The sequence below is a fragment of the Melospiza melodia genome, chromosome 7, assembly GCF_035770615.1.
Source record: "Melospiza melodia melodia isolate bMelMel2 chromosome 7, bMelMel2.pri, whole genome shotgun sequence".
NCBI lineage: Eukaryota > Metazoa > Chordata > Aves > Passeriformes > Passerellidae > Melospiza > Melospiza melodia.
The window spans coordinates 29688549-29705547 of NC_086200.1; the positions used below are offsets into that span (position 1 = coordinate 29688549).

The window sequence follows — 16999 nt, forward strand, 5'->3', positions numbered from 1 at the left end:
CCCCGGAGCCGCGGCCGCCGGGACAGCGCGGGTGGCGCAGGGACAAGCGCGGGTCCCCCCCCGGTGCCACCGGAGCGGGGACAGCACCGAGGTCACCCCCCGGCCGTGGAGGATCCCCCCGTGTCCCCACGCGGGTGGCACGGGGACACCCGTGACGCAATGGTGCCACCACGGTGACATCACGGGCGGACTTCCCGCTCCGGGCGTCAGCGGCGGGGGAGGGGAGGCGGCTCCGTGCCTCAGTTTCCCCCGGTTTGCAGCGGGTTTGGGCGATCGGGGTGGGCTGAGCTGCCACCCCGGGGGGGGGGGGGTTGGGGTGGGCGGTGCCCCCCTGGTTTCGTGTCCCCGATGTCGCTGCCAGGGTGGAGCCGGAGCCGCCGGAGCCGCCCGGGCCAGACTCATAAATCAGCGGCTCCGGCGCGGCTCCGGCCCTGCCCTGTCTGGCTGCGGCCGCCCCAGAGCCAGGAAGGGGCTCGGTGTCCCCACCCGAACCGACCCCCCCCCGTGTCACCCCCCGTGTCACCCCCGTGTCACCCCCCGCCCCCCTGGCCTCACACTCGGGGCGACATCTGCGCCCCCCGTGTCACCGCCACCCCCCAAAAACCAAAAAAAAAACCCCGTGTTGCCGTTTATGGGGGTGCCCACCACCCACCCTGCACCCCCAGGGCTGGCTGCGACCTCCTAATTAATTATTAATCAGCTAATTATCGCTCAGGGTTTAATTACCGCGCGTATCGATGCGGGTGGTCCCGGTGGCTGGGTGGGCTCCGGGGGGGTCCTGAGGATTTTGGGGGGGTCTCACCCTTCCCAGCCCCGTGACGCGGTCCCGGCCTGACACAGCGGTCACACGAGTGGCACGGCCGCGGTGACAGCGGCGACAGCAATGGCCGCGTGACCCCGCTGCGGCCTCACCAGTGAAACGAGTTCGGGCGGCCCCAGCCGCCCTCGGGCCCTTTCCCTTTGGGATTTCCCCAGGAACAGCGCGACCCCACCCCGAGCTGAGACCCCCACAGCTGGGGGACCTGAGGGGGGGGGTCGCAGTTTGGGGTGTTGTCACCGCTTTGTCCCCGCCAGGACACGGCTGTCATACCGTGCCTCAGTTTCCCCGCGATCAACCCCCCCAAAGGAGGGCACAGGGCACGGTCCCCAAGGCACGCGACGCTCCGGGACGGCCACCGTGTCCCCAGCCGGGGCTGGCCGGTCGCCGTGTCCCTGCCCTGGCGGACGCCGTGTCCCGGGCTCAGGATCCGCCTGGCGCCGCTCCCGGGGCTGTCACCGGGGCCACCGCGGGTGACACCGCGCGCGTGACGGGGACAGCGCCAGCTCAGGTGAGCCCCGCATGCACCGGGGGGGCGGGGTCCGGGGAGCCCCCATTGCCCACAAAGGGGGGACCCCACCCCTGAGCCCACCACCCTCACTGTCCCTCAGCCCTCGGGCTTCTCCTGGTCCCCACCCCCGGAGGACAGAGGGAATTCCCCACGCGGGATGGGGGCGTGGGGGCTCCCCCCGCCCCCGCTGCAGCCCCCGGCCCGGTTCCCACGGCGGCCGCGGTTTCTGCGCGGGTGGGGGAAGCTCCAGCCCCGAGCCTGGGTGGGGGGGGGCAGTGCCTCAGTTTCCCACAGAGCCCGTGGGTGTTTTTCTTGGAAAAACCCTTATTCAGAGAAGGGTGGGGTGGGAATTTCTCCTCCAGCAGCAGCAGCGAGGCGCCACACACGGGTGGGAACCCCCCGGCCCTATAAAAGGTGGAGCCCACCCCAGAGCCCACCCCAAAACCCACCCAGGAAGCGCCGATCCCGCTCCCGCTCCCTTGGGAACGGCTCCAGCAGAGCACAGGGAAGAGCAAACACCACTAACGTCAGACATTTTATTGCAAATAGATTTAGTTCCTCGCTCGGTAGAAGAATAAACTCTGGAAACGATTCAGCTCAGGGTGTCCAAGTGCAAAAGCAGCACCCGGAGGGTGCAAGTCCATCCGTGCAGATGTCCGTAATTCCTTGGAAAAAGCAGTTTGTGCACCAAAAAAAAAAAAAAAAATTAAAACTCCAGCTCTCTCTGCAGTCCTCGCCTCCATCGGGTCCCAAAATCGCGACAGTTTCCAGCTCGGGGGTCACCCCCGCGCTCCGCAGCGCCCGCCCGGGGCTCCCCAGCTCCTGCACGACTCCTCGGCCGGCGGCTCCGGCCACTGTCCATCCACCGGGCTCCGGCCACTGTCCATCCGGGCTCCAGGCTCCGGCCAGCGTCCCCCGCCGGGCTCCGGCCAGCGTCCCCCGCCGGGCTCCGGCCAGCGTCCCCCGCCGGGCTCGGCCCGGCTCCCTCCATTCCCACCGCAGCCGCCGCGCTCCCCCTTCCTCCTCTCCGGTTCAAAAGAAAATTAAAATCGGTGGGTTTTGTGGGGCGTTGTGGGTTGGAACTGGCTGTTTCTCCCTTCTTTTTTTTGTTTTTTTTTCCTGCTGTTTAGGTTGGTTTTTTTTTTAAGGGTTTTAATCCTTTCAAGTCCAGACCGGGAAGGGCTCAGCGCTCCTGCAGACACACGAACGGCACCCACTGGTTCCTGTCGCGACTCTCGGCGCAGTAATTCGCCACCTCCGCCAAGCCCTGGCTCTTCCAGGCGTCCGTGTGCGGGTTCTGAGGGATCAGGAGGACGAGATTAATGCCACCAGCGCCCCGACACGTGTCCCCGAGCCGCCCCGTCACCCTCCCCGGCCGCGTCACGGGGCCAGCAGCGCGTCACCCCCGTGCTCACCGTGACAAGCAGGCAGTGCAGGTCGCGGGGCTCGGAGTCCGCCTGCGGCTCGCCCAGGATGGCGGCCAGGCGCTGCATGCCCGACACGCGCAGGATGTGGATGTCGTTGTCGCAGCAGAACGCCTGGATGAGCGTGAAGTGGATCTGCAGGGCGATGTCACCCTCGTCCTCCTCGTCCGTGGCCAGCACGCACAGCACCACGCTGTCCGGGTCCCTGCGGGGGCCAGGCGGGTTAGGGGCGACCGGGACAGCTCGGGATAATAGAACCCCTTCCCGCGGACCTGTCACTCCTCTGTGTCACCCCCCTGTCGCGACAGACCCCCCCAAATTCTGTCTGGTCACCATCACCCCGTAAAACGCTCCAGCCCTGCGCTAAGCGGGTCGGGATGAACCCCGCCACATGAGCCAGACCCCCCCCCCCCGACAAAGCCATATCGCGATACTCACACATTCATCAGCTTGGCCGACTCGTAGACCCCCACGGTGAGGCGGTCCTGCCGCTGCGCCGCCACCAGCACCCGCTCCACCGCCTCGCTCACCGCCTGCATCCTGTCGGGAGGAACGGCACAGCCGGTGAGCGGCGACGGCGACAAACACAGATCCCCTCCCGCCGAGCGCCCCGAGCCGCCCGCCACTTACTTGCTGCTATCGCAAGGCACCAGCTCCTCCAGGGTCATGGTGCAATTGTAATCCGCAGGAGAAGAAGGCAAACTCCAAGAGTAATAATCCCGAGCGCGGCTACGGCGGGGATATCGCGGGGATATCGCGGCGCTATCGCGATCCCCGGTCCCGCTCCGCTCCTGCCGCCGCTCCAGCGCGATCGCTCTGAGCCCCAGCCGCGCCCTGCGCCTCCTTTTATATCCTTCCTCCGAGGGGCGTGGCCTCGCGCGGCGCCCCCGCCTCGCCCATTGGCTGGCGCCGCGCGGAACCGCCCACGGGCGCGGCGCTGATTGGGCGCCGCCGGCGGGACCCACGTGGGGGTGAAACACGGGGGGGGAAAGCGCGGGGGAAACCCCCGCCCTGAAACTGCGTCCCCCCCCGCGGGCACGGGCGTGGGACCGGCGGGACCGGGGGGAAACCGGGGGGGAAACCGGGCTGGGGTCGGACCGTGCACCGGGGACTGATCTGTGGGACCGGGGGCTGCACCGGGGGTCGCTCCCTGCACCGGGGGTTGCACCGGGGGTCGCTCCGGGTTTCGCTCGGTGCACCGGGGGTTAATCTGTGGGACCGGAGGCTGCACAGGGGGGGTCGTTTCTTGCACCGGGACCCGCTCCGGGGGTCGCTCCGTGCACCGGGGGTCGCTCCGAGGGTCAGCCGGTGCACCGGGAGTGGGTCAGTGGGACAGGGGGCTGCACAGGGGGGTCGCCCCGTGCACCGGGGGTCCCTTCAGGGGTCGTTTCTTTCACCGGGAGTTGCACCGGGGGTCGGTCAGTGCGCCGGAGAGTGATCTGTAGGACCGGGGGCTGCACCGGGGGTCGGTCAGTGCGCCGGAGGGTGATCTGTGGGACTGGGGGCTGCACCGGGGGTCGCTCCGTGCACCGGGGATCCGTCGGTGGGACAGGGGGCTGCACAGAGGTGTCGGTCCCTGGGACCGGGGACTGCTCCGAGGGTCGGTTCTTGCACCGGGGATCTCTCCAGGGGTCGATCGGTGCACGGGGGTCGGCCCCTGACACCGGCGGCTTTTGCAGGGGCCGGTCCGTGCACAGGGGTCTGCAGCGGGGGTCGGTCCGTGGGCCGCGGAACGGTCCGTGCACCGGCGGCCGCACCGGGGGTCTGTCGGTGGAGCGGGGGCTGCACCGGGGCGGCAATTCACGCACCGGGCCGCGGGGGCGGTCGGTCCGTGCACCGCGACCCGCAGGCGGGGGCGGGAGAGCTCGGTGCACTCAGAGCCGGGGGAAACGGGGACACGCGGGGAGCTCCGGGCTGCGCGGGCGACGGCCGCCACCTGCCGGGGACACACCGGGGACACACCGGCGACACACGGGGCCCACACCGGGGACACACCGGGCCCGCCGGGGACACAGCGCTCCCGCTGTCCCGGGGCTTGGGCACACCGGGGTCGCCTCACTTTGGCCCCGAGTCCCGCAGCTGCAGGGCCGGACCCGTCCGTGAACCCCCGGGGGTCGCGGGAGGCGCCACGCCGTGCCTCAGTTTCCCTCGACCGCGTCCTGAGCCGTATTTCCCAAGCATCCCTCTGCCCACGGCGGTGCTGGCGCTCCGTGCTTGTCCCCGCTGTCCCCTGTCGGTGTCCCCTCGGTGCCCCCCGTGTCCCCTCGGTGTCCCCCGCGTCCCACCACAGCCATGGCTGCGCTCCTGTTTCGACTCCTCCGAGCCGCCAGGCGGCGCTGTCACGGCCTCTCAATGGCCGCCGCCGCAAAGCCTTCTGGGAAGTGTAGTCCGGCAGCGCCCCGCCTTTCCCCGCCATTAAACGAATACTACATTACCCAGAAGGCTTTGTCACCACGAGTGGGCGGGGCCTCGGGGTGTGGGCGCGGCGCGGTGCCGCCAAACCGGGACCGGGACCTGGGCTGGAATGGGGCCGAGGGTTGGGGGTCACCAAACCGGCACCGAACTGGGCTGGGGGCAACCGAACCGGGACCGGACCTAGTGGGGGGAGCCGAAACTGAGAGGGGCCACCGGACCGGGACCGGACTGGGGGCGGCCGGACCGGGACTGCGGGGGTTGCGCTGGACCGGACCGGGGGGAGCAGGATCGGCGGTGGCCGGGTCGGGGTTCCCCACGCTCCAGTCCTGCCGGTGTCCGCCGGTGCCCCCCCGTCCCGGGTGTCTGCGGGTATCCTGCGGGTTTTGGGGATCCCTGGGGACCGGAGCGACATAGAGGGACCGGACAGGGATGGAACGGGACCGGAGAGCCCGGAAGGGCTGTGCGACTACAGAGCGGCAGCGCTCCTCTGTCCCCTTGTCCATCCCTCTGTCTGTGTTCCCTGTCTGTCCCCCTGTTGTATTCCCTATCGGTCCCTTGTCTGTCCTCTCGGCTGTCCCCCTCTCTGTCCCCAAGGCTGTCCCCCTGTCTGTATTCCCTGTTTGTCCGTCTGTCTGTATGTCCTCTCTGTCCCCTGTCTGTTCCCCTCTGTCTGTCCACTTTCCATCCCCTGTGTGTCCCCTGTCTGTCCCCACCTACGTCCCCTGTTTGTCCTCCTTTCCCTCCCCTGTCTGTCCCCCTTTCTGTCCGCTGTCCGTCCCCTATCTGTCCCCATGGCTGTCCCCCTGTCTGTATTGCCTGTCTGTCCTTCTGTTTGTGTTTCCTCTCTGCCCCCCCCCGCGTCTGTTCCCCTTTCCGTCCCCCCGTCCGTCTCCTGTCTGTTCCCTTGTCTGTCCCTTTTCCATCCCCCGTCTGTCCCCCTGTCTGTCTGTCCCCACCTCCCCGTCCGTGCCCCCCCGTCTGAGCCGTGTCCGGAGCCGCTCCCGGTGTTTGTTTGCTCACGGAATTGGCAGCGGCTGCGGCCCGGGGGGGTCACCGGGGGGTCCCCGCCTGGGCCCGGCTCTGACGTCCGTCCCTGCCCGCTGCCCGGTGGCCGCTGTGTCCCCAGGGCCGCTGTGTCCCCCCCGCAGCCCGGTGACAGTGACAGTGCGGGGCTTTGGGGGCACACAGGCGCCCCGTGTGCGTCACTGCGTGTTCGGGGGTGTCCGAGGTGGGTTATAAAGCCGAGCCTGGCACATCCCGGAGCATCCAGGGCATGCAGAACATGGAGAACGCTCTGCTGTGCCTGCTCTGCCTGCTGGGCTCCGGCCTCGTCCTGCTCGGCACCCCCGAACCGGTACCGGAGCTCCGGCCCGGACTGAGCCCGCCCGGGCACGGCCGGGAGGAGCCGGAGCTGGTGAGGGGCTGGGGGAGCGGGGCTGGGGGTCCCCAGCACCCCCCGGGAGGGTCTGGGGCGTTTCGGGGTGTTCCTGTCCTCCCCAGCCTGGTTTGGGGTGTTCCTGTTCTCCCCGTGAGGGTTTGGGGCATTTCGGGGTGTTCCTGTTCCCTCCGTGAGGGTTTGGGGGTGTTTCTGTTCCCACCGTGAGGATTTGAGGCGTTTCGGGGTGTTTCTGTCCTCCCCAGCCTGGTTTGGGGTGTTCCTGTTCTCCCCCTGAGGGTTTGGGGAATTTCGGGGTGTTCCTGTTCCCCCTGCCCGGTTTGGGGCGTTTCGGGGTGTTTCTGTTCCCACCGTGAGGGTTTGAGGCGTTTCGGGGTGTTCCTGTTCTCCCCGTGAGGGTTTGGGGAATTTCGGGATGTTTCTGTTCCCCCAGTGAGGGTTTGGGGCGTTTCGGGAGGTTCCTTTTCCTTGGGCGTCCCGGGAATGACCCTCTGGAGTCCCTGGGTGTCCCGGGATTTGGGGGTGCCCCTCTGGAGCCCCTGATATCCCGGCATTTCGGGGTGTCCCTCTGGAGTCCCTGGGTGTCCCGGCATTTCGGGGTGTCCCTCGGAGCCCCCGATATCCCGGCATTTCGGGGTGCCCCTCTGCTCTCCGCGGCAGGCGGAGGCGCTCCGGGAGGTTCTGGCCGAGCTGGGGACGCGGGAGCCGCCGGCGCTGGAGAAGAGGCTGAGCTGGGTGCCCTGGGTACGGAGGGGCTGGGGGCGGCTCTGGGGGACCCCAAACCCCGCTTTGGCGGGGATCCGGCCCCGGGCCTGACGGTGCCGCCCCGCAGTGCGAGCCCTGGCAGTCGTGCGCGGTGCGGCGCGGGGCGCGCATCGGGAAACGCTGCAGCTGCTCCCCCGGCACCTCCTGCAACCTCTTCACCCTCAAGTGCTCCTGAGCGAGCGGGGACACCGGGGGACAACGGGGGACACCGGGGGACACCAGCTGCCACCCGGGAGGGGCGCAGAGGGGAAGCCGCGGGTCCCAGCCCCGTGCCCGCACCGGGATGGATCCGCACGGCACCGCCCGAGCCCCGGCCCGTGGGGCTGGCCGTGTCCAGGGACACATTAAACCATTGGATCCAAGCCTGCCGCCTGCTTTTTTTCCGGAGGATTCTGAGGATCCCAGCTCCCTTTGCCTCCTGAGGGGGTGGGGGTCCCATCCTGTCCCCCTTCCCTGTCGGGAATTTGAGGTCGGGGCGGGAATGGGGGACAGGGAGTGGGAATCTCATCCCGCTGCGGGAGAGGGGGAGCGGGGATGGGAGCGCTGCGGGGACGGGCAGGGAGGTGAGTCCTGGATCTGAGTCCTGGATTCCCGAGCTGATGGAGGGGGATGGGTGGATGGATGGAGGATCCGCGGGATGCGGGGGGCTCATACGGCCCGGCCCGGCCGCATCGCGAATCCCGCATCCACATTCCAAATCCGCACCCAGAATCTCGGATCCCCACCCAGAATTCAGCATCCCCATCTAGAATCTTGGCTCCTCATCTAGAATTCCGCATCCGCATCCGCATCCACGATCCCGAATCTCCATCCACGATCCCAAATCTCCATCCACGGCCCCGCACCGCCCGCGCGGGCCCCACCCGCTGCCCCACCCCGCGCGTTGCCCCTTTAAGACCCCTCTCTCCCACCTCCGCTCCGCCCACCCGCCTCCCATTCTGCCCCTCCCATTGGCTGGCGGTGACATCAGTGGGTGTGGTCTGGGCGGCGGTGACGCAGGGGGCGTGGCCAGCGGGGCGGGCGGGGGGCGCCGAAGATGGCGGCGGCTCCGGTGGCTCCCGCGGCTCCGGCGGCTCCGGCGGCTCCGGCCGCGGGGCCGCGCCGCTTCTCGCTGCTCGCCATCGTGGGCGGCGGCTGCCACCGGCCCGGCCTCAGGGCCGCCGCCCTGCAGCAGCTGGAGCGAGGTGAGACCCGCGTGATGCTCCGCGGGATCCTCCGGGACCCGCCCCGCCGGCACCGGAGGAGCCCCCCCCCCCCCCGGGGATGCCGCGCTCGGTCCCGTTCGGTCCCGGGGTGTGATCGCCCCTATGGGGATGCCCCGTTCCGCCCCAGCCCGCCGGGATCCGCCCCTGCGCCTTCCCAGGGTTTGCGCCCCGAAATCCCGAAATTCCCAGGATTTTCCCCATTTCCTGCCCCCCCCCGCCGGGATCTGCGCCCTCTCCTCCCCCTCAGCCCCCGCGATTGCCCCTCAAAAATCCCAGATCTGCCCCTTTTTCCTGCCCCAAAACCCTCGGCGGTCTGAATCCTCCATCTCTTTATTCTCTCAAGATCTCCGGGATTTGCTCCTCCTGTTTTTTCCCCCTCCAGGATCTTCCCCTTTCCCTGCGCCCCTAAATCCCGGGATCTGCCCCTAAATCCCCAAGATTGACCCCACATTTTTTAGGGACCCCCCTCCCTGAGCCCTGCCCGGATTTTGGCGGGGGGTCTCAGGCCGTGACATCCCAACGGGAGCAGATCCCAAACCCACATTCCCCACTCCATTGTCCCTCCCCTGTCCCAAACCTCACCGAAACCACCCCAAAAACGGCCCCAAACCCTTGTGCAACCCCGGTTACACCATCCCCCACCCATTCTCTGGCCGTTACCGGCAGCACCCGGAGCCACCCCAAAATTTTTTTTGGGAATAAAATCCCAAAAATCCCTCCTGGGAAATCCTGAAGGGTTTTTTTTTTTTTTTTTTTTCGGGTGCTGCACCTGTGCCGGTGCTGACAGGTAGCACCAAATCTTTTAATTCCTTAATTGGCACCTTTGAGGAGGCGTTGGCAGAGCTGTTCCGTGCCCTGGGGGGTTGGGATTTGGGGTTTGGGATTTGGCAGAGCCGGGGTGTGAATCACAGCACAAGGAGCTCACCTGCCGGGCAGGTGTTGGCACAGGTGGGCTTGGAGACACCCCAAAAACACCTTAGAGGGGATTTGAGGAGGGGATTTTACAGGATATTTAATGGGGTCAGCTCCAGTTGGCATTGTGTGGGGTTTTGGGGTGGTGCTGGTGGGGGTTTGAGCCCCCCCAAATGCCAAATTTTTGTTGTTTTTCTCCTCAGGGATCCGCTCGTGGGACATCGACCTCACCTGCTGCAACCTGGACGAGCAGCTGAAGCTCTTCGTGTCCCGGCACTCGGCCACCTTCTCCAGCATTGTCAAAGGTAAAAAAATGGGGTAAAAACTGGGAAAAAGGGGGGAAAAGCTGCCAGGGAGGAGTGGTAATGGGGGTTGGGATCAGGGACGCTCCCTCCCCCCGGATTTTGTGGGAACAGGGCTGGCTTTGTGCCTCCCCCATCCAAACCCCGTGATCCCCACGTGAGGAGCTGCTTCCTTTTCCAGCGTGGAAAAATGGGATTTTCCACAGAGGGGTGGAAAGGGGAAAACGGAGCTGGGGCTGCTCCTGTGCCTTTTTCCTCACCCTCAGCTGGGTCCTGGTGGGTTTTTCCTTGCTGAGAGGGAGAAATGAACCCCAAAACTGCCATGGGAGCACCCAGAGAGTTTGAAGGAGTCTCCCTGTCCTGTTCCCTCCCCTCCCTGGGCAGGAAGGACACGGGAAATGTGTCCCTGGTCCTTCTTCCACGGGAGAACCGGGCAGTGCCACCGCCATGGGGACAAACTGGGGGGGCCATGGCTGTCACCCCACAGGTCAGAGGACCCTCCACCACCGTGGGGATGTGCTGGAGACCCTGGTGCTGCTCAACCCTTCCGACAAATCCCTGTGTGACGAGGTGAGCTGGGGCGGGATGAGCCTTGGGGCTGTCCCCACAGCGTCCCCGCTGTGCTGATGTCCCCTCTCTGTCCCCAGCTGAGGAACCTCATCACAGATGTGTCCCAGCACAAGCTGCTGGTGTTTGCTGGGCCCTGTGTGGAGGACACTGGGGAGCTGATGCTGCAGACCGGCTGCTTCTCCCTGCGGGATTTCATCCAGATCTTCACTGATAAGGAGGTCAGGGAAGGGGGCAGGGAAGGGGACAGGGGGGTTTTGGGGCTGGAGCTGCTGTCTGAGCGTAGAGCAGCTCCTGGCAATGCTGGCACATCCTCCCCACTCCTCACAGGGGGCTCCCTGCACGGTGTGGGGCAAAGCTGTGGGGTTTGTGGCAGGAAAATGGGCAAATCCTGGGGATTTAGGGGAGTTTTGTGGGGCAGACCCTGAGGATTCAGGGGATGGATGCTGGGAGTTTTGTGGGGCAGGTCTTGGGGATTTAGGGGATACGGATCCTGAGGATTTAGGAGGTACAGATCCTGGGGATTTAGTCAGGTAGATACTGGGAATCTGGGAATGTAAATCTCGGGGGCAGATGCTGGGAGTTTGGGGAGCAAATCCTGGGGGTCTTGGGGGGAAGATTCTGAGGGGTTGAGGGGCAGATCCTGGGGATTTAGGGGTGGAGGCTCTTGTAATTTAGGGGTGCAGTTCCTGGTAATTTAGTGGGGCAGATCCTCAGCTGCCAGCCCTGGGGGGCCACAGTCTCAGCGAGGGTGGGGGTCAGGGAAAGCCTCTCCTTGGGAGCCCCCATAAAAGCAGCAGGGGGGGCTGGCACCCCAAAATCCCCCCAAAAACCAGGCAGCAGGTGTGGATCCAGTGGTTTAAGGTGTCCCACCCCCATGGGTCCATCCTGGTGGGCGATGGGGGTGACCCCGGTGCCCCCTCCCACCTGAAGCTGCCCCTCTGTGCAGGTGGGCGAGATCCTGAGCTCTGCAGACCCCTCGGCCAAGGCCAGGCTGACCATCAGCTGCCCCGATTTCGGGGAGTGGAGGGACTCGGGCTTGGAGCACCACAACCTGCAGGACTTCATCGAGCTGCGCTACAACCCCGGCTGCGTCCTGCCGGAGATGGAGGGGCTGGAGGAGTTCATGGAGTACCTGTCCGAGTCTCTGGAGCCCCAATCCCCTTTTGACCTGCTGGAGCCCCCCACCATGGTGGGATTCCTGAAGCTCTCCAAGCCCTGCTGCTACATCTTCCCGGGCGGGAGAGGGGACTCGGCTTTCTTCGCCGTCAACGGCTTCAACGTCTTGGTCAACGGCGGCTCCAACCCCAAGTCCTCCTTCTGGAAGCTGGTGAGGCACCTGGACCGCATCGACTCCATCCTGGTGACCCACGTGGGCACCGACAGCCTGCCTGGCATCAACAGCCTGCTCCAGAGGAAGCTGGCCGAGCTGGAGGAGGACCCATCCCAGAGCTCCCAGGGCAACGGCGACTGGGCCAAGAACCTCATCTCGCCCGAGCTGGGCGTCGTCTTCCTCAACGCCTCCGAGAAGCTGAAGGACATCCAGGGCGACTCCAAGGTGCTGAAGAGCTGCGATGAGGCTGCTCTGACCCTGCACTACCTGGACAAGTTGGGCATCAGGCCCAACCTGCTGGCCCGAGACAGCGGCCCCCGCGCCGAGCCCACCGTGCTCTTCCAGAAGATGGGCGTGGGCCGGTTGGACATGTACGTGCTGAACCCCGTGAAGGGCACCAAGGAGCTGGAGTTCCTCCTGCAGCACTGGTCGGGGAACGGCTTCCCCAAGGAGCAGGAGCTGCCCCTGCAGTGCCTGACGTCGGTGTGCGTGCTGCTGGTGTGGCACCCCGTCAGCCGCTCCGAGAAGATCATCCGGGTGCTGTTCCCCGGCTGCACGCCCCAGGCGCGGATCCTGGAAGGGCTGGAGAAGGTGAAGCACCTGGAGTTCCTCAAGCACCCCGTGGTCACCAAGAATGACCTGAAGGGGACGGCGCAGGCGGAGAAGCCGCTGAAGCAGCGGAGGGCGGAGAGCAAGGAGAGCCTCAAGTCGGGCTCCAAGCTGAGCTTGGTGGAGGCCGCGGCGCCGGCGCCCAAGGAGAAGGCTCCGAAGGTGGAGAGGAAGGAGGTGAAAGCTGGGACCAAGGAGAAGCCAAAATCCCTGGGGGACACGGCCAAAATGGGGTCAGAAGAGGAGAAAGCCAAGGATGCCCGAGCCAAGCCGGACTCGGCGGCCGAGAAGGCGAAGCCAAAGCCTAACAAGGAGAAAGCGGCACCCAAGAAGGAGCCGGTGGCCAAGAAGGAGGAGAAGAAGCCACCAAAGAAGGATGAGGGGGCCGAGGCCAAGGTGGAGGCTAAGAAGGAGGTGAAGGTGGTGAAGAAGGAGGCGAAGGCCGAGACGCTGAAGAAGGACTCGAAGGACAGCAAGGCTGAGGCCAAGGCTCCGGCCAAGGCTCCAGCCCGGAAGACGCCGGTCCCGGAGAGCCGCAAACCCCTGGCCAAGGCCGGCAGCATCAAGAAATCCACGCTGAAGAAAGAACCAGAGAAACCCAAGGCTAAAACCGCCCGGAAGGAGCCGGGGACGTCGGACGGCTCCAAATCCTCCTCCCCTGAGGAGATGCTGCCGGAGGCAGAGCGGGACGGCGGGAGGAGGAGGAAGGAGGAATCCACCGATGAGGGCATTGCCACGGCCGACAGCGAGCTGGAGCCGTTATCCCTGGAGAACGGGGGGAACCGACGCCCAGGGGATCCATCCTGCCTGGAGAACGGCCTGGAAGACCCCGAGAGCCCCCAGCGCCTGCGCTACCTGGAGAGCAGCCCCCTGCGAGCCGTGTGCCCCCCGTCACCCATGGCCAAGACCCCCAAGAGCGACCGCAGCGTCAACTTCGACCTGACGCCCACCGGGCTGCTCAACCACGGCCCCGAGGGCGCCGAGGATCCCTGCGGCAGCTCCGAGGAGAAGACCCTGGAGATGATGTCCCCGGCCAGCTCGGGGCCGGCCAGCGCCGGCCACACGCCCTTCCACCAGTCCCCGGTGGAGGATGGCGCTGAGGAGCCGGGCACCGGCGCCGCCCGGCAGCAGAGCGCGTGGCCGGCGGGCAAGGAGGGCAAGGAGGGCTCGGTGCCGGACAAGCAGGCGGGCTGCCTGTCCCTCAGCCCCTTCAAGGATGATGTCCCCGACGTGTCCCCCACCATCACCACGCCCTCGCTGCCGGCCGAGGTGGGCTCCCCTCACTCCACCGAGGTGGACGAGTCGCTCTCGGTGTCCTTCGAGCAGGTGCTGCCGCCGGTCAGCGAGTCCCCCCCGGAGGACGGGCGGCGATCCCGCGCCTCCGGGGACGCGCAGGAGCCCGAAGCCACCAAAGGGGGGCTGTCCCTGCCGCTGCGCCCGTGCCACCACCCGCCCTGGGCCGACGGCGATGCGGCTCCACGGCCCGGCCGCCGCTCGGACTCGCCCCACGACGTGGACCTGTGCCTGGTGTCCCCCTGCGAGTTCGAGCACCCCAAATCCGAGCGGTCGCCCTCGGCCGCCGCCAGCCCGCGGGAGCTGTCGGACAGCGACCCCTCGCAGGAGCTGGCGCCGCCCCGGGGCCGGCCGGGCGAGACCCCCCCCACGTCGGTCAGCGAGTCGCTGCCCACCCTGTCCGACTCCGACGTCCCCGCGGCCGCCGAGGACTGCCCGTCCATCCTGGCCGACGGGCTGGAGTCGGACGAGGACTCGGAGCGGCCGCCCCGCGCCGTGGCCAGAGCGTGTGACCCTCTGCCAGCCCCCCTGAAGGACCCGTGTCCCCTCCCTGCCCAGCCCGGAATCTGCATGGTGGACCCCGAGGCGCTGCCCCCCGGCCGCAAGGAGCCCACCAAGGTGAAGAGGACCCCGTCCCGCGTGGGCTCAGCCCCCAAAGCCGAGCCCCCCCGCGTCCCCTCGGCCAACAAGGCCAGGCCTGCGGCCAGCGCTGTAGGTGACAAGGCCAGGCCACCCCTTGGGGACAAGAAGGGACCGTCCAGCGGCGCCTCCAGCAATGCCCGCGGCGCCACAGCCCGGCCGGCATCCGCAGCTGGGCGGGCATCGCCAGCAGGTACAGACGGGTGGCACTACAGGGTGGCGCTGCAGGGTGGCACTACAGGGTGGCGCTGCAGGGTGGCGCTGCAGGGTGGCGCTGCAGGGTGGCGCTTTGGGGACCTTCGTGACGCTGTCCCCCTGTCCTGGCAGGCACCAGGGCCGCAGCCCCCCAGGGACCCCCGGTGTACGTGGACCTGGCGTACCTGCCCGGCTCGTGGAGCGCCCGCACGGTGGACGAGGAGTTCTTCCGGCGGGTCCGCGCCCTCTGCTACGTGGTCAGCGGCGATGACCACCTGAAGGAGGGCGTGCTGCGCCCGCTGCTCGATGCCCTCCTGGCGGGCAAGCACCAGTGGGGCATCGACATCCAGGTGGGTGCCCAGCCTGCGGTGAGGGCAGGGCTGGGATTGGCTCCCTCAGGGTGCTGGGGGGAGATCAAGTGTCCTCGGGGTCCCTTCCTGATAATTGGGGGTGACAAAGTGTCCTGGGGGTTCCTTCTCACTGTTGGGGGGGTGACAAAATGTCCTGGGGGGTCCCTTCCTGATATTTGGGGGGGAGCAAAGCATTCTGGGTGTCCCTTCCCAATATTTGGGGGATGACAAAGTGTCCTGGGGGTCCCTTTCCATTGCCAGGGGGTGACAAAGTGTCCTGGGTGCTCCTCCTGATACTGGGGGGTGGCAAAGTGTCCTGGGGGTTCCTTCCCAAAATCTTGGGGGTGACAAAGTGTCCTGGGTGCTCCTTCCTGATATTTGGGGGGGGGGGGGCAAAGTGTCCTGGGGGTTCCTTCCCAAAATCTTGGGGGTGACAAAGTGTCCTGGGTGCACCTTTCCATTGCTGGGGGGTGACAAAGTGTCCTCGGGGTCCCTTCCAATATTTGGGGGGCTGACAAAGTGTCCTGGGGGTCCTTTTCCACTACTAGGGGGGCACAAGGTGTCCGGGGGGTGTCCCTTCCTGATATTTGGGGCATGACAAAGTGTCCTGGGTGCTCCTCCTGATGCTTGGGGTGTGACAAAGTGTCCTGGGTGCCCCTTCCCGGCCCTGGAGGTGGTGACAAAGTGACCTGGGTGCCCCTTCCCAGTGCCCGAGGAGGTGACAAAATGCCCTGGGTGCCCCTTCTGATGCTTGGCGTGTGACAAAGTGTCCTGGGTGCCCCTTCCCAGCCCTGGGGGGTGGTGACAAGGAGGCCTGGCCGTCCCTACAGGTGACCTTGATCCCCACCTTCGACTCCCTGGTGATGCACGAGTGGTACCAGGAGACGCACGAGCGGCAGCAGGAGCTGGGCATCACCGTGCTGGGCAGCAACAGCACCGTGGCCATGCAGGACGAGACCTTCCCCGCCTGCAAGGTGGAGTTCTGAGGGGGGGGCACGGCCCGGGTGCCACCCCCTGTCCCTCCTGTCCCTCCTCCCCGAGCCCCCCAGCCCTCTGTGAGCCCCCCAGAGGGGAGGGATGGGGACACCAGGGATGGATGGGGACACCAGGGTGACATCCCCGCATGCCCACGCTCTGCACCCAGCCCGGGGAGGGGACAAGGGACCAGCTGGGGACACGAGGGGGTGGCAGGATGTGTCCCCCCTCCCCTCCCCTGCCCTCCCAGCAGCGGGGCTGAGCCGTCCCCCACGGGCAGCTCGATGGAACAGGGTAAATTTTGGTGTTTTGTTGGGTTTTTTTTTCCCCTTTTCCTGGATGAGCCACAATTTCCGCCCCCCCTCCCCAAAATACCCTCAAAGTGTTGAGGGAGGGGTTGGGTCTCCCTTTTTTTTGGGGGGGGCACAAAGCTGGGACAACCTCGGGGTTCCCATCCCTGATGGGGTCGGGGTTATGGGGTTTTGTCCCTGCTGTTTTGCCCCACCCCAAAACATTGTGCCCCCCCCCAAAAAAAAAACTTCTGTGACCCCCTCCCCACACCCCTAAATTGATTGTAACCCCCTCCTCACATGCAGCATCCCCTCCATTGGGCTGAGACCTGCCCAGCTCGCTGCACTGATGGCCCTTCCCTCCCCAACCCTTCCCCCCAGAAACATTTTGGGGTGGGGGATGGACAAAGGCACCCCCCCCAGCCCCTCATTTTTTTGGGGGGGAGTGGAAAGCAGCCCCCCCACATCCGCCCCCAGCCCCGGGAGCTGCAGAAAGCTGTTCAGAACCAAACGTCACGTGCAATTTTTAAGGGGTTTTATGAGCTGAGAGCACCAAAGGGGGGGGGTCATGGTGGGGTTTGGGGTAAGGGGGGGGACAGAATGTGACGACCCCCCCCCCCCCCCCCCCACCCCAAAATTCCCCCTTCCCCCCCCGGGACAAACACTAACCTGTTTTTGTAGGAGGCTCCTCGATGGCTCTTTTTGTAATGACTTTTTAAGATAAAACAAAACAGAAAAAAAAAAGACAAAAATCGTGAAAACTGAAGAAACCAAACCTTTTTTTTTTTGTTGTTGTTGTTTTTTTTTTTTTCCAGGGGGGGTTTATTTATCTTTGCTTCCCCCCCCCCCCCTCAATAAATGCCCTTGGGGGCTTTTACCTTTGATTGTATCCTACAACGTGTTCGGGGAGGGGGCACTGAATGTTTCACCTTTAGTGCTTTATATCATTATTTTCTCAGCTGGAAGGGTTGGAGGATGCTGGGGGGGGTTTTTTTGGGGTG

At 66.0% G+C, this 16999-nt stretch overlaps 3 protein-coding genes across 3 annotated transcripts; 2 read left to right on the top strand and 1 right to left on the bottom strand.

Annotated features, from left to right (window-relative positions):
* Window positions 1-1850: 1850 nt before the first annotated feature.
* GADD45B (growth arrest and DNA damage inducible beta) lies at window positions 1851-3561 on the bottom strand. The gene is made up of 4 exons (XM_063160716.1): window positions 3383-3561; window positions 3191-3292; window positions 2744-2957; window positions 1851-2625 (listed from the first exon to the last, which is right to left on the bottom strand). The coding sequence occupies exons 1-4, from the start codon at window positions 3418-3420 to the stop codon at window positions 2512-2514; spliced, it is 468 nt and encodes a 155-aa protein (XP_063016786.1). The 5' UTR covers window positions 3421-3561; the 3' UTR covers window positions 1851-2511.
* Window positions 3562-5042: 1481 nt separating this feature from the next.
* Window positions 5043-7624, top strand: LOC134420561 (cocaine- and amphetamine-regulated transcript protein-like). Its single transcript, XM_063160717.1, has 3 exons — window positions 5043-6581; window positions 7224-7307; window positions 7396-7624. Exons 1-3 carry the CDS (start codon window positions 6441-6443, stop codon window positions 7501-7503), a joined length of 333 nt encoding a protein of 110 aa, XP_063016787.1. The 5' UTR covers window positions 5043-6440; the 3' UTR covers window positions 7504-7624.
* Window positions 7625-8418: 794 nt separating this feature from the next.
* On the top strand, window positions 8419-16599 carry MAP1S (microtubule associated protein 1S). Its single transcript, XM_063161084.1, has 7 exons — window positions 8419-8512; window positions 9649-9750; window positions 10235-10317; window positions 10395-10535; window positions 11264-14381; window positions 14516-14733; window positions 15564-16599. The coding sequence occupies exons 4-7, from the start codon at window positions 10476-10478 to the stop codon at window positions 15717-15719; spliced, it is 3552 nt and encodes a 1183-aa protein (XP_063017154.1). The 5' UTR covers window positions 8419-8512; window positions 9649-9750; window positions 10235-10317; window positions 10395-10475; the 3' UTR covers window positions 15720-16599.
* The last annotated feature ends 400 nt before the right edge of the window (window positions 16600-16999 follow it).

Coding starts and splice junctions, on each gene's coding strand:
- GADD45B (XM_063160716.1), bottom strand. CDS start 3,420: ATGACCCTGGAGGAGCTGGTGCCTTGCGATAGCAGCAA. Junction 2,958..3,190: donor TCGGCCAAGCTGATGAATGT/GTGAGTATCGCG, acceptor TGGCCCCCGCAG/GGACCCGGACAGCGTGGTGC. Junction 2,626..2,743: donor TGCACTGCCTGCTTGTCACG/GTGAGCACGGGG, acceptor CTGATCCCTCAG/AACCCGCACACGGACGCCTG.
- LOC134420561 (XM_063160717.1), top strand. CDS start 6,441: ATGCAGAACATGGAGAACGCTCTGCTGTGCCTGCTCTGCCTGCTGGGC. Junction 6,582..7,223: donor GCCGGGAGGAGCCGGAGCTG/GTGAGGGGCTGG, acceptor TCTCCGCGGCAG/GCGGAGGCGCTCCGGGAGGT. Junction 7,308..7,395: donor GGCTGAGCTGGGTGCCCTGG/GTACGGAGGGGC, acceptor GCCGCCCCGCAG/TGCGAGCCCTGGCAGTCGTG.
- MAP1S (XM_063161084.1), top strand. CDS start 10,476: ATGCTGCAGACCGGCTGCTTCTCCCTGCGGGATTTCATCCAGATCTTC. Junction 10,536..11,263: donor AGATCTTCACTGATAAGGAG/GTCAGGGAAGGG, acceptor CCCTCTGTGCAG/GTGGGCGAGATCCTGAGCTC. Junction 14,734..15,563: donor AGTGGGGCATCGACATCCAG/GTGGGTGCCCAG, acceptor CCGTCCCTACAG/GTGACCTTGATCCCCACCTT.